Genomic DNA, 14449 nt, shown 5'->3' with positions numbered 1-14449 from the left:
CGATCAGCCAGAATGTTGTAGCATCTCCAGGGTCTTGTGATTTACATTCAGATGCTTGGCAACTGATTCATATTTATGATGTTCACAGTGTCCCAGGGTCATGTGAAGTGACCAAAACCTGCTGCAACCACCCAGCAGACGAGGGAATAAAAGCCAAACACCTCCCAACCCCGCTGCCAATCCTCAACAGAAATGCTTACAATGAAAACCTCGGACAGAAGGAAGAGCGCCGCCGGGTGGGCAGGCAGTGTCTTGCTCGGCTGTGGCTTGGGGGGCACATTATTCAGTGCCGTTGTAACTTCAAACAGTCACTAAGTGAACTATTGTAAGTCAAGGACTACCTGTACTTTTATCACTTCCCTCCCCCCCCCTTTTTGACCCCTTGCTAGGCGACTGGTGGTCCTCGGATGTTGCCATAACCTAAAAGTGGTACAATGGGTGAAAAGGTTGAAAAGCCCTGCTCTATGGCAAAGGTAAGGCAGAAAAAAACCTAAATTGACTGAAAACTGCATTTTGTATGGTATATTAATGCATCAAAATGTCCTGTACCACAAAAAATAAAATTTAGAAAAATATTTAAATAAATACATGTAGATTTTCTGCAATTCATATTAAATACTCTAGATCGGAAATTGTTCATTTTAAAGAAAAAAAATTACAAAAGTAATTTCGCAGAGATGAAATATGTATCTTTTAGAAGGTGCTTATACACAGGCCAGAGATTAAGACCATAAATAATAAAATAAATGACCTGACAATGGAACAGCAACTCTGATAAAATTTATGGTGAAGTCAGTCTAATTTCTGCACTCATAATTTACCTTACAACTGATGTTTCTAGGATCTGACTTTACATATATTTTAATGCTCATATGTATCTTTATTAGCAGTAGGGGTGAATGTTTTACCTTTGTAAAAGCTTGCAATAAAATCATGCTAAATGCTTGAAGAAACTTTGATTGGAAATCTATTATGTGAATTTATTGAAGAGAAGAAAAAATACTATTTTCACACAACTTGTTAACAAGACTGTAAGGAACCAAGGCAGGTAGTCTTTGACTTATGACAGTTTGTTTAATGACTGTTCAAAGTTACAACGGTACTGAAAAATGTTACTTAGGACCATTTTTCACAGTTGTAGCATACCCGTGGTCATGCAATCAATATTTGGATGCTTGTCAATTGTTTCATACTTATGACCGTTGCAATGTCCGGAGTCATGTGATCACCTTTTGTGACTTTCTTCACAAGCAGAATCAATGGGAGAGCCAGATTCACTTAACAACCAGGTTACTAACTTATCAACTGCAGGGATTCACTTAACAACTGTGGCGAGAAAGGTCGTAAAATGGGGCAAAACTCACTTAACAAATGTCCCACTTAACAACAGTGTATAACAATGTATATATGCATAGCATAAGAATATGCAGGACAGAGATTTAATTATTAATGCTATGCACACACCACCATGAACAATTCTAGCAGCAAGGTCGTACCACAATTTTAAAAAGTATGTTCACGTTATACAAAGACAAACACCATGAACTTCAGAGACTTTCTTTTTGTTCTGTTATCAATCATTTCTGAAAACAAGTGTCTGGAGTTACAACGGCCCCGGAGACTGCTTGGGATTGCGGTCTCTAAGTGATATGGTCACGTGACATCACACCTTACGATAGCATCCCTTAGTGATGGAAATTCCAGCCCAAACTGTGGTCTTATATGTCGAGCACTACCTGTATAACGCCATGTTTTCATCGTTTAGTTAGTCTATCTGTTATCAAGATAGTATTTCCTTTGAGAGATCCTGCATTCTGAAATGTCAAATGGTGAGTGCGTCTCTTAATCAGCGGTATGCCTTCCCCAAACATATATAATTGAGAAAAGAGGTAGGCTGTCCCAGGACAAAGAAAGTGATAAAAGTTCACTCTCCTTCATCTTCTTGTACACTTACTTCTTCTTCATCTGGCTCAGTCTCTTCTGTTTCCACGGCTGACATATTTGTTACTGGCTTGTTCCATGCCAACTTCAGGTCTTGCCCTTTAAATCGAGATCCATGGATAGCGGCCTAGAGGCAAAAATATTTTTAGGGGAAAAAAAATACACATGCCTGCTATAATCAACTGCCTGCTATAATCAAGTGCAGAATTCACAAAGGGAAGAGAACCAAGGGCCAGATGAACTGTGAGCAGGAACAGCTCACAAATATCCCTATATGCCTAGAGGATTGCATTTAGCAAGGCATTTTAAACAAAGTGAAATATCAAGATCCCTATGATATCTCACAGGGTGATGTTGTTCCAAGGAAAAATAGTAAATAAAAAAAAGCCGAGAGCAAATGCAATTCTTTGGCATACTTCTACTAACTTTGTGATTTCTATTTCTAGAGCTTTTAATAGAATAAAATAAGCCCGTCTCTGATTGCAGAGATTCATTAAATGCAACATTGGCTTAATGGTCCATTAAATTATTTCAGCGTTTATAATCAAGCATATGAAAGTATTTTCATTTTTACAACCCTCCCTTATACTGCAATGCTATATTTATTTTTTTAAAAAAAAGAACTTCAAAGTTCTCAAACTTGCATCATACAATATTAGACTGCCAACTGTTACTGAATAATTTCCTTATTTGTGTTTTTCTCCAAAATATCGATATTTATTAATATCAGTAAGACTGCAATCCAAAACATGGCATCTTGATAACACAATGGGTTGATAAATAAATAAAAAATAAGCTTCATGAATCTAATTTATCTTGCCGTAAAACATTCTATTTTCGGCAAAAGTCTGGTAACTGAATTGTTAAAAAAAAAATAAACCTATGGGATATTCATGCCTTCAACTATCAGATACATTAAGTGCTTGCTTTGGAAATAGTATCTCCAAATTAAAGTAACATGAACTAGCATAAATCAGTGTTAGCATCATTCTGAAATAATAACTGCCATGGTCAAAAAACGATTTATGGCATAATCTGAAAGTGCAGCATAATGTGAAATGTGGAAACAATTACATGTCCAATGACATCTGAACATGAATTGTGTGATATTAAAGTCCCTAGGCATAAATTTTAAATCTGTACATATAAATTTATGATAAATTTTAAAAGATACCACAAACCTATTAAAATGCAACTCGGGAGGCTTTTTTGTACATGGTCTTGTCACAACATCACAAAGTGGGATTTTAAAGACTGAGTACATATGACATTTGAGCTTTTAAAAAAACATGGTAATCTCTGAAAAAAAATTACAGCAACATAAAAATGTAACATTTCATGACTAGGGGAATCATCCCTAAAGTATGCGATCATAAAATTCAACTCTTTTTTTCATTCAAGGCAGTAAAATGTTCGCTATCGTTCCTTCAAAGAAATCTTATGAAGCTGAAACCTATTGAGAAATGAATTTCTATCATCTGTTTTTCCATAGACTCAAATCTAGAATCATAAGGTTGAAAGGAACCCTGGAAATCTTCTAGTCCAACCTCCCAAGATAGGAATTCTCACACAATCCCAGACAAATAGTTGCCCAGTCTTTTCTTGAAAACCTCCAGTGATGGAACATCCACAATTCCAAGACACAAGCAGTTCCACTGCTTAATAGTTATCTCAATATCGGGAAATTCCTTATTTCCAAGCTGGATCTACCCATTGCTTCTTGTCCTACCCTCAGGTGCTATGGAGAATAAGTCAACACCCTTTCCCCTGTGACAGCACTTTTAAGTATTGGAAGAGTAATATCAACTGTCTTCTCAGTCTTTAAGCTAAATACACTTGGTTCCATTAGCTGTTCATCGTACAATTTACCCTCTAGAGACTCCTTACAATTTTCATTGCTCTTCTCTGCACATTTTCTAGGGCCTCAGCACCTTTTTGGCATCATGGAAATGGAGAGAGTATTCCAAACTTGGCCTCACTAGTGCGGTATAGTGTGGTACTACAACTTCACTTGATCTTGATAGTATCGCTCTGCTGATGCAGCCCAGGACTGTGTTGGCAGTTGCAGCACACTGCTAATTCATATTTAAGCAATGGTCCACCAGTGCAGCTAGATCTCTCATAGGTAATACTGTTGCACCAGGTGCTGCCTATCTTATACCTATTCATCTGGTTTTTCGTGTCTAGGTGCAAGATTTTACTTTACCTTCAAATTATATTTTCAAAAAAATATACTGTACAGTATTCAGTTTATTGACAAGTAGAGTCTGTATATACTGACAAGTAGAATTGTATATACTGTATTTATACATATTATCCTTCATTTTTAATCGTGTCTACAGGATTATATCTGTGGCATAATAAATTTGCACACGTTCAACATTTGAGCAAACTGTGATTTGGCACTAGTAAAAAAATTATTAAATTCATATGAACTTATGCCGTGCTTTTATAGCTCCAACTTTAGGGCACAAATCTTTCCAAGTTGAATTTTTCCCCCCAAAGTATCTTTAATTTTTGGAAGATAAGTAATTAAACACAATTAAAATCAATAACATTTTAATACATTCTAATTTTAGAATATTCACAAATGGTGAAGAATGCAACAAAGATTATCTGACATAAGTTGACCTAGAATTATTAAGTTTCATATTGAACACTCCTGATTCTTGATTTTCAATTAAAAGAAAAGGAAAAAGAAACGGTATTCTTCAGAGAGGTTGTTTCCCTCTGCCACTGCTCCAGGAAACAGCTAAATGAATGCTAGAAATGCTAGAATATTCAGAAAATATTCTTAGCCAACATTCATTATACCTCTTTGCTGGTATCTCAAGATTGTGATGCAAACTCTGAGGTTGTTTCCCAGAAATACTGTGTTATTTGATTTATTGCATTTAATTAAATAATTTCAGCTAGAATAATATTCACTAGAACTAATATTGCAAGTACAACTGCCCGAAATGAAGACTTTACTTCATTTTATCCCTCCCTCCCTCCCTCCATGATAATTGACACAAAGCAGATATATTTGCAGAAATCTCTTGAAAAGTTTTAATAACTGTCCTAAAACTGAAAAGGATAGGAGTTAATAAGATTGCAATGCTCCAAAGACAGGACATTTGAAAATACTTTACTTTCAAATATAAATATAAGGGGGGGGAAAGGGTATATACTTACTGCTTCTGCTTCTGCTCGTGTCTTGAAAGTAATCACTGCATGGAGAGAAGAATCGTCTATCTGGCAGTCTTCAATTTCACCATATTGCTTTTAAAGAGGAAAAAAATTCTCATCTAGGCAACATATTTATTCCCTGCTAACTTTAAGCAACATTTAGATGCAGTTTAACAGTTTGCGCTGACAATGATTCCAAATATAAAACAACTGTAGAACTGTGCTTTAAAAAAAGTATTAAAACGATCTGAAAGGAAAACTGAATATCAGAGTTTAAGCATGTTTTTTTTTAAAAAAACCAACCTGACAAGATAACGTTATCTGATGTTCATTATCTACCTTATTTGTGTAATGAAATTTCTGAAAGCAAGCTACCAAGCTCAGAGAGCACCAAAAGTTCAACCCTAACGTATACATGCCCTCTTTTATCAGAATGATCAAACAAGCATGATGCAAGGTCCACTTCTCAGATTTATGATGTCATGATGTATGTATCAAAGCCACAGACTTTTATATCATGGAGTATGAATCTGGTCCAATCCAATCTCCTTTACTACAAATCAATAACCCAGGTGTTTCCTTATTTTCACCCCTTCCTTCACTGTTGACCACTGTGCAAACCTGCCAATTTCTATCCTGTCCTGCGCTTTTTCCACACCTGCAGGAAAATACTGCGACAGTTGTCTAATCTAAGGAACACCTGAAGAAGTTCAACCGATTTTAACTTGGCCTGAGTATTTCATCAGTCAGAATGAAAATGTCAAGAGAGGTAAGATGACACCTCCTCACCCACCCAAACCAACCCACAGACAAATTTAAATTATCAGAACAATCAGACAGGTACATACCGCAAAATGAGGGAGGAGATCTTCCCTGTCATTCTCCGTAAAAGCTGAGATTTCAAGGGCCCGAGGACGATGATCCACCACAGCGTGAACAGAAAGGCCTCTTCCACGGCCCCGGCTTCGAACTCCCCTCCCTCTCCCACGAGATACACCTCGGCCTCGTGTGTGCATCCCTCTCCCACGGCCCGTGGAAAGAATTCCTCGCTTGGCTGCCTGGCGATAATAATAATAATAATAATAATAATAATAATAATAATAATAATAATAATAATAATAATAATAATAATAAAGGTTCATAGAGACCCAAGTGCGACATGTGCTCTATCTGCATTTTCAGCTTTAGAACAACGCTCTGTATTAACATAATTTGTCACGACGCATATAGCACTTGAATTGTTCTTACAGAAAGATGCCGCAAAGCTGGCGTCTTGAAATTAAAGCAGTTAAAGTCACTCCGTTCACTGGGTGACTTTAGGTCACGCGTGCCCTCTCAGCTGAACTTTCCCAGGGGTTTCTTGATGTGAGAAAAATTAAATGCTAATTATGCCACCCTGGAGGAAAAAGAGGATTCAAATCTACGCTTTGTTATGAATAGTTTTGTTCCTTTATATATATATATATATATATATATATATATATATATATATATATATATATATATGTGTGTGTGTGTGTGTGTGTGTGTGTGTGTGTGTGTGTGTGTGTGTGTGTGTGTGTGTGTGTGAATTGTTAACTATTTAGATTACCTTGCTAGGCCCCAAACATGGGGCAAATCTTTATTTCCTGTTTTCAGCCTTATCTCAAAGGCCATCGAACAGGCTGTAGTCACACCGGACAGATCATATATTTGTGTAAATTACTAACAAAGAATTAAGGGAGGCTGAGATGCATTTCTAACTCTTTAGTCTTCATCAGTCAGTCATCTCAGAAGGGTATGACTGACTGATGAAGACTAAAGAGTTAGAAATGCATCTCAGCCTCCCTTAATTCTTTGTTAGTAATTTACACAAATATATATATATATATATATATATGTATGTGTGTATGTGTATATGTATATATATATATATATATATACACACACACACACACACACACATATATGTATATTTTATATATATATATGTATATATATATATATATATATATATATATATATATATATATATATATATATATATATATATATATATACGCCATAGGCTGAGCCAAAGTTCAACTGAACCAACTGAAAGGTAAGTCTCTGTGTGAGTGTTAGGTTTTTTTTTTTTTAGACACTTGCCTGCTGCACAATGGTTTACGAAATTAATGATTCCCTTTATAAATCACATCAAGCTACATTTAACAAAGGAACTATTTCTGTTAATGTGTCAGTAGTAAGAAAAAGGGGTGGTGAGTCCTAAAAGCAAGGGAATTAGGTTAGAGGCGTTTCAATACTTTTAGTTCCAAACACCAATAGCACCATCTATGGGTACACTGTAAAAAATACCTGCTGTTGATAGGGACTCAGGTTAAAGACAAAATTGGTGAAAGGCAAGTGAACAGAAATATTTAAGTTCAAGAGCACCATTAAAAAACAATTTTAAGATGATTTCCGTTTAAAACATTTTTTTTGCATTACGCAGACAAGAAGTGAAACATCTGCATTGTTAACCATCAGTGGTGAAATATACTTACTTCAAGCTGCAATTCTGTATACTTTCTCCTTAATTCAGTAACTTCTTCTCCAGCCTGCATTTTCTTATATAGGTCCAACTCTGTATCCAGTAGCTCTTTCTGCATCTAAAAAGTTATGGAAGCAATTTAGTTTGCATTTCCTAACTCGTGTAGCAATACCAGATCTACTAGATCCCATGGCGTGTAACAAGGATGCTAGATAGAATTGGAAGACCCCAACAGAGATTACACACATTAGCAGAACACTAACCATAATTTGCTTTTTAATCAGTTTTGAATGAACTACTTTTATTCTTCCAGATTAATTTTCAGCATAAAATCGTAAGTCAGAAACTGGAAAAATAAAATTAGTTCATTTAAAACTGGTTAAAAAACAAATTATGGCAATCTTATGGTACAGAGCTATTCAATAATCTATCAGGTTATAAAGCCCTCGACCAGTATGGGAAAAACTAGTGGGCTAAAACCCCCATTCAATTATTTGCATTGAAAAAAGAGGGGATATTTTTTCAATTGTTTCTCTGAAGGCAAGAAGAAATTGTAAACACTCACAAATATATACACGCAATCATAGATGTTAAAAACAAAACTAATTAAATAACAAAAAGAGATAAAAGAGTTCTGAAGAGAATAAAATGGGAGCCAGTTTGGTCTAGTGCAGGGGTAGGCAACCTCGGCTCTTATGTCTCATGGACTTCAACTCCCAGAATTCCTGAGCCAGCTGGCTCAGGAATTCTGGGAGTTGAAGTCCATGAGACATAAAAGAGCCAAGGTTGCCTACCCCTGCAGTAGATAATGTGTACTTAAGTGTTTGTGCTGTAAGTAAACAAGAGAGTAATACTTTTATCTTTCAAGCACTCAGACACTTATAGTAGAAAAGGGTTATATGGGTCAAGTTCTGGGTTGCTTTCATCTTGACTATGATGGAGATCGAAAAGCATTACAGGTGACAGTTTTTCTCCCAGCCCTTTTATATTCATCATGTTGTATGTTTTCTCCTTGATTGCCTACTCCTGGTCTAGTGGTTAAAGCACCAGGATAGAAAGCAAAAGACTGTGAGTTCAAGTCCTGTCTTAGTTGTAAAAGCCGGCTGGGTGACTTTGGGCACTCTCTCTCTTAGCCCAACAGGCCTCGCTGGGTTGTTGTTGTGAGGAAAATCAAAGAAGGGAGGTATGCTGGATATGTTCACCACCTTGAGTTATTTGTAAAAATAATAAAAGGCTGGATACAAATAACTAAATTAAAAAATAAATTTTAAAAAATCTGTATACCTGCGTCTTTGTTTTCAAGTTTTTTACCGGGGTGCTTGTTGAGGAAACTCCTTTTAATTCATCCTTTAACTTGGTGATGCTGTTGGTTAACGTCTCCAGAGTTTTCATGATTTCAGCTTTGTCTTCTAACTTCATATTTTTATTTTTCTCCAGTTTTGAAATCAGCATCTGGTGGAATTATCATTTTAGTAACAGGAATTCTTCACAAATACTTTCCCACACATAAAACATATGAAGATATTCATTCTAATACCAATGTGCTGTTAACTTTTTCACACTGAAATCCTGTATCCAATTACATGATTCAATTTTTAAAAATGTGTAAAATTCACACTGATCAACAATAAAAAGAGAGAGAGAAAAATCCATTTACTACCAAGATCTATTTTACCGGTTAACTTTCTCAAAAAAAAAACTGTTTGAAAAATTCATTCACAAGAAACAAAATGAAACAAAAATTCTTCCAAAGTTATAAAGCTTTGCTAAATCCTGACCCGTATTGAATATACTTTGCAGTTACGGCAGAGATGAAAAATATCTTTGCAACTAATGCCCACATTTACAATCCTTGTGGCATCTTTCCCTCATGTATTTGTCAATACAATCTCCAATGTTCTCCTGTATTTGACCTATTTTTCTTTTCCATTCACAGACAGAAGAGATTTGCCTAAATAAGCTAGCTCTTCCTGAGCTGCTTTTCTCTTCAGCACAGTGTGTCCCTAAAAAGTGCTAAGTGCGAGTTAACAAACTCAATTCTAGGACGTTAGTTATTAGAATCATCCAGCTGGGCTGCTGCCTGACACTGACAAGACTCAATTTTATACTGAAGGCTTTTTTGCCTTCTAGGCAGTTGGTGGATTGTAGCTACTAGCATGCTAGGCAAAGAGATGGTAGTAACGCATTACTTTAGATCTGCATTTCCCATTGTACGCCTGCTTCCTCTCTTGTAATCCCTTCCTCTCCAATAAATGTAAATATAAAGATCAAATTTTTTTTGCTAATAACCGCAGTGTTGGGGTAAGCATTCCAAAAGGCGAGAGAGTGGGGGGAAAGGGCTAGAAGATTCGCCCTTTTACCCTCCTTCCATGTGAGTCAAGTTCCAGAAATCTTTCATACTGTTTGGGCTCATTCAATTGTTTGGGGCTGTATCCTTCTGAAGCAAAGGAAAGCTGAAGTAAAATAGTAAGCACAGTTGCAATCATGATTTTTCACTTAGTAACTCTTTGCTTAAGGATTGAGTTGCCATCCCAATTACAGTTGCTAAACGGGGACTGATTCTATTTGTTCTTTATTTTCCCATTTAACTGCTTTTATAATAGATTTTTTTCTGATGTAAGTCTACCCTTTTTGACTGTTATCGTTCTATTACCTTTTGTGTTTCAATATGTTTTTCCAGGATCTCTTGTTTTTTCTTCCTCACATCTTGCTGAAGTTTTAATGCCTCCTAAAAATATAAAAATCCCAATATCTCAATACCTTATAAAAACTAAAATGCCTCCAACTATGTATATATGTGTGTGAATATGCACCCATGTATGCATGTGTGCGTGTGTATAGGTACACATGCACACACAAATACAGTTAAAATTTTAATTCATTAAATATATATATTTTATTTAAAAGTATCATTATATGTGGAAAAAGGCCCAAACCAGCCTATTATATTTTCATTAATACATATTATAATTATCTAACAATCACCATATCTGAAGAAAGCATGAGGAAAAAAACAAACAGAAAGCAGTGTGTGTGTGTGTTTGTGTGTGTGTGTGTGTGTGTGTGTGTGTGTGTATCCCACGAGGAAAAAACAAATGGCAAGCAACACCAGGATTTTTATTCTATGTGATAACTGATACCACAGTTTGTAAATTATTTGTAGCCATGATTGCATGCTACCATTAGACCACATAAATATACATACATATATAAAGTTTCACATAAATATGTTTCAAATAAGGATATATTTATATAAAAGGAAAGTCATAGGAAGAAAATCTTCAAGTGATCTCAATCTCCTAATCATAGTTAGATGATCATAAAGATTATGCTCCAACAAGAAAAGTGTCCTTTACCCACAATGACATTAAGTATACCTGTTTTTTCTTCTGTGCTTCACTGGAATCTATCAGAGTAGTATTAACAACAGGCAAAGTTTTCTGAGCTGCCTTCAAAGCAGCTGGATTATATACTGTTTTTGTCAAGCCAGTAGAAGTAGACAACACCTGTAGTAGAAAAATATTTCATTACCATCTAATGAAGTAAAAATTCTCAAATAAAACTCATGTTACATAGACTCATTTAAGTGTTTTTTTAGCAATAAGATAAAAGAGCTTGCTACTACCTTCTAGGATATTTAGGATCACTCTTCAGTCCAGGAATTTCTTAGTGGTCTTCCATTTTAATACAGACTAGATCTTCCCTCTTATAATTGATTGATGATGATATGAATGATAATTTATCACTATTGCTTGTATGTACGGTGAGAGCCTATGCAGTGGAGACAAATTCTTTGCATGTCCACCCACACTTGGCCAATAAAGAATTCAGTTCAAATCAATTCAATTCTGCATTCTATATTCTATTCTGTTTTGTTCTGTTCTATTCTATTCCATTCCATTCCATTTCCATGGTCTCAATATACATTGAGAAGTCAATGGGTGTTTACTATAATTACTATTTTGAATTCAAAAATTGTAAGACTGGGAGTTAAAGGCAGCTTAACTGTCTTTAGGATAATTTTAAAACTAAAATCAGCAGTTATAGAGTGCTATGGAGTCAAGATATGATCTTCATAGATTCACAACCTCTGGTATCCTCAACATACAAAAATGGAAATTTAGAAAAAAAGGGGTTGTCTTATTTATTTATTAATCAAATGTACATAGATGGACATCTCACTAATTTTTCTTACAGCTCCTTCTGTATTATAATATAGAAATAAGAAAGAGCTAATGAATTTTGTACATTAAAAGCTATATTAAGATTATGAATTGCGGCTTGTTAAGGGAGTTAAAAGAAGTTTTCAAAATAATCTGTAACACTTTCAAGACAGACCCTAAATGCCTCCTTTGATTAGGCTTTAGTTTATTTGTCCTATGCTAATTCTCTCTGACCTGCTTCTTTTTTCCCCAAAAGCTTATCAACACTTTAGGTAAAGGTAAAGGTTCCCCCACACATGCGTGCTAGTCGTTTCTGACTCTAGGGGCTGGTGCTCATCTCCATTTCAAAGCCGAAGAGCCAGCGCTTGTCCGAGGATGTCTCCGTGGTCATGTGGCCGGCATGACTAGACGCCAAAGGCGCACGGAATGCTGTTACCTTCCCACCATAGTGGTCCCTATTTTTCTACTTGCATTTTTATGTGCTTTCGAACTGCTAGGTTGGCAGAAGCTGGGACAAGTAACAGGCGCTCACTCTGTTACGCGGCACTCAGGATTCAACCCGCCAAACTGCCGACCTTCTGATCGACAAGCTCAGCGTCCTAACCCACTGAGCCACCGCGTCCCCTAATCACTTTATCCAACTTAAATTATCCTGGATCACTATTTGCATATTGGACTCGCCAAGAAAAAAAACAATCTAAACTTACAAATAAAAGGCAGCAAGTTTTGAATTTGTCATTTATAACTAACTATACACCCACACTGTTCGGTATCTACCTCCTCTATTATCCAATATGCAAATTCCACTAGGTAAAATAAAACTGTGCCGAGTAGGAGTATCATCTCAATACTGAAAGTGACATAACCACAGAAGCCAAGCAACGAGCCGGAACCATTAAAGCAAAATACAGCATAGCCAAGCAGGCATCATCTGGGTGCTTTGGGCTAGAACTCCCATAACGTCTTCCTACCAGCAATGCTGACAAGAGGCTTATTAAAATGTTAATCCAAAAGGGCTGCTCTTGCCAAGAGCTTTAGGAATGTGACAGCACACTATAGCAATTGCCTGCCACTAGCATTACCACACCAATGTCAAGCAATTTTCTTTGCTCTGCAGTAACAGATGCTGCACCAAATCCAGTACTGTTAACCATGCAAATCCATGCCCAACCAGCAACAATTTGGGCTTCACTGACGATGCCTATGTGAAAACAAGCATGGTTAGTAGCATTTCAACTGCCTTCATTTCAAGAGCCGTTATGGTTTTATAGAAGCTGACAGCTATTTTGCAGTTATAACATGTGAGCATCTGCTTTGAAGCTGACTCAGGTTAATTAGGTAACAGTTTGCTGAGCATTATAGTTTTCTTACCTTTTCTGTAGTTGGAGTTGGGGGTTTAGACACAAACCCAAGTCTATCCTTTACAGATAGTTTGGTTACATTCTAGGTGAAGAGAAAAAGGATCTATTATATATGCGTGTTCCTAAATAAATTTTGTCTCACTTCTAAGGTTGCAGCCCTATCTAGACCGGGATGCCCTGTGTACGGTCACTCATGTGCTCCTGACCTCTCATTTAGACTACTGCAATGCTCTCTACATGGGGCTGCCCTTGAGGACCACTCGGAGGCTCCAACTGGTACAGAATGCAGCCGCGAGAGTTGTGTTGGGAGTCTCCTGATACTCCCATGTTACACCTCTGCTCCGTGAGCTGCATTGGCTCCCAGTTCTCTTCCAGGTGAGATTCAAGGTACTGGTAATGGTGTTCAAGGCCCTACATGGCATGGGTCCGGCGTACCTCAGGGATCACCTGCTGCCGGCATCAACTTCCCTCCGCCCTGTGCGTTCCCACAGAGAGGGCCTCCTCAGGGTGCCACCGGTCAGAGAATGTTGTCTGGTGGCCCCCAGGGGGAGGTCCTTCTCTGTGGGCGCCCCGGATTTATGGAATCGGTTGCCGATCGAGCTCCGGATGGCGCCTGACCTTCGCTCCTTCCGAGGTGATCTGAAGACTCATTCGAACAAGCCGGCCTGGCCTGATGGGGGATGGGTTGGGATTTTACTGTTGTTTTTAATATATCTATTTATTGTTTTAGCTGGGCATTGTGTTTAATTCTTTTTAACTTTTGTACCTTTGTATTTTTATATGTTTGCCCTGTTCACCTCCCTGAGTCCTTCGGGAGAAGGGTGGTATATAAATAAAATTATTATTATTATTATTATTATTATTATTATTATTATTATTATTATTATTATTATTATTATTATTATTGTAGCTATCTAAACCCCAACCAATTCTGCCAAGATAAATAGAAGACTTTAGAAGAGTTTTGTAAAATCCAGGTAGTCCTTGACTTGCAGAAGTTCATTTAGTGACCATTTGAAGTTACAATGGCACTGAAAAAAGCAACTTATGGCCATTTTTCACACTTACGGCTGTTTCAGCATCCTCATGGTCACTTGGTCAAAATTCAGATGCTTGGCAACTGACTCATGTTTATGACGGTTGCAGTATCCTGAGGTTCATGTGACCACCTTCTGCAATCCTTCTTACAAGCAGAGTCAATGAGGAAACCAGATTCACTTAACAACTGTGCTACTAACTTAACAATTGCAATGATTCACTTAACCACTGTGCAAGAAAATTGGGCAACCTCCATTTAACAACTG

The 14449-nt window shown here is 36.8% G+C and overlaps 1 protein-coding gene across 9 annotated transcripts in view; it reads right to left on the bottom strand.

The window, feature by feature from the left end:
• The window catches only part of RBM26 (RNA binding motif protein 26), a 70089-nt gene that overhangs the window by 28916 nt on the left and 26724 nt on the right, over positions 1-14449 (bottom strand). For 8 of the 9 annotated variants that reach the window (XM_083362303.1, XM_083362306.1, XM_083362309.1 and 5 more), the window contains exons 14-21: positions 13156-13227; positions 10999-11127; positions 10275-10349; positions 8906-9073; positions 7635-7739; positions 5961-6170; positions 5119-5205; positions 1955-2068 (exon numbers count right to left, since the gene is read on the bottom strand). In XM_083362303.1, coding sequence (XP_083218429.1) covers positions 1955-2068; positions 5119-5205; positions 5961-6170; positions 7635-7739; positions 8906-9073; positions 10275-10349; positions 10999-11127; positions 13156-13227 — 960 coding nt within the window. Of the gene's footprint in view, positions 1-1954; positions 2069-3122; positions 3241-5118; positions 5206-5960; positions 6171-7634; positions 7740-8905; positions 9074-10274; positions 10350-10998; positions 11128-13155; positions 13228-14449 lie in introns of those variants that run through there. The other variant, XM_083362310.1, reaches the window with a different exon arrangement.

Source organism: Vipera ursinii (assembly GCF_947247035.1).
Source record: "Vipera ursinii genome assembly, chromosome: 4".
Taxonomy (NCBI): Eukaryota; Metazoa; Chordata; class Lepidosauria; order Squamata; family Viperidae; genus Vipera; species Vipera ursinii.
This window is presented reverse-complemented; position numbering and strand designations above follow the sequence as displayed.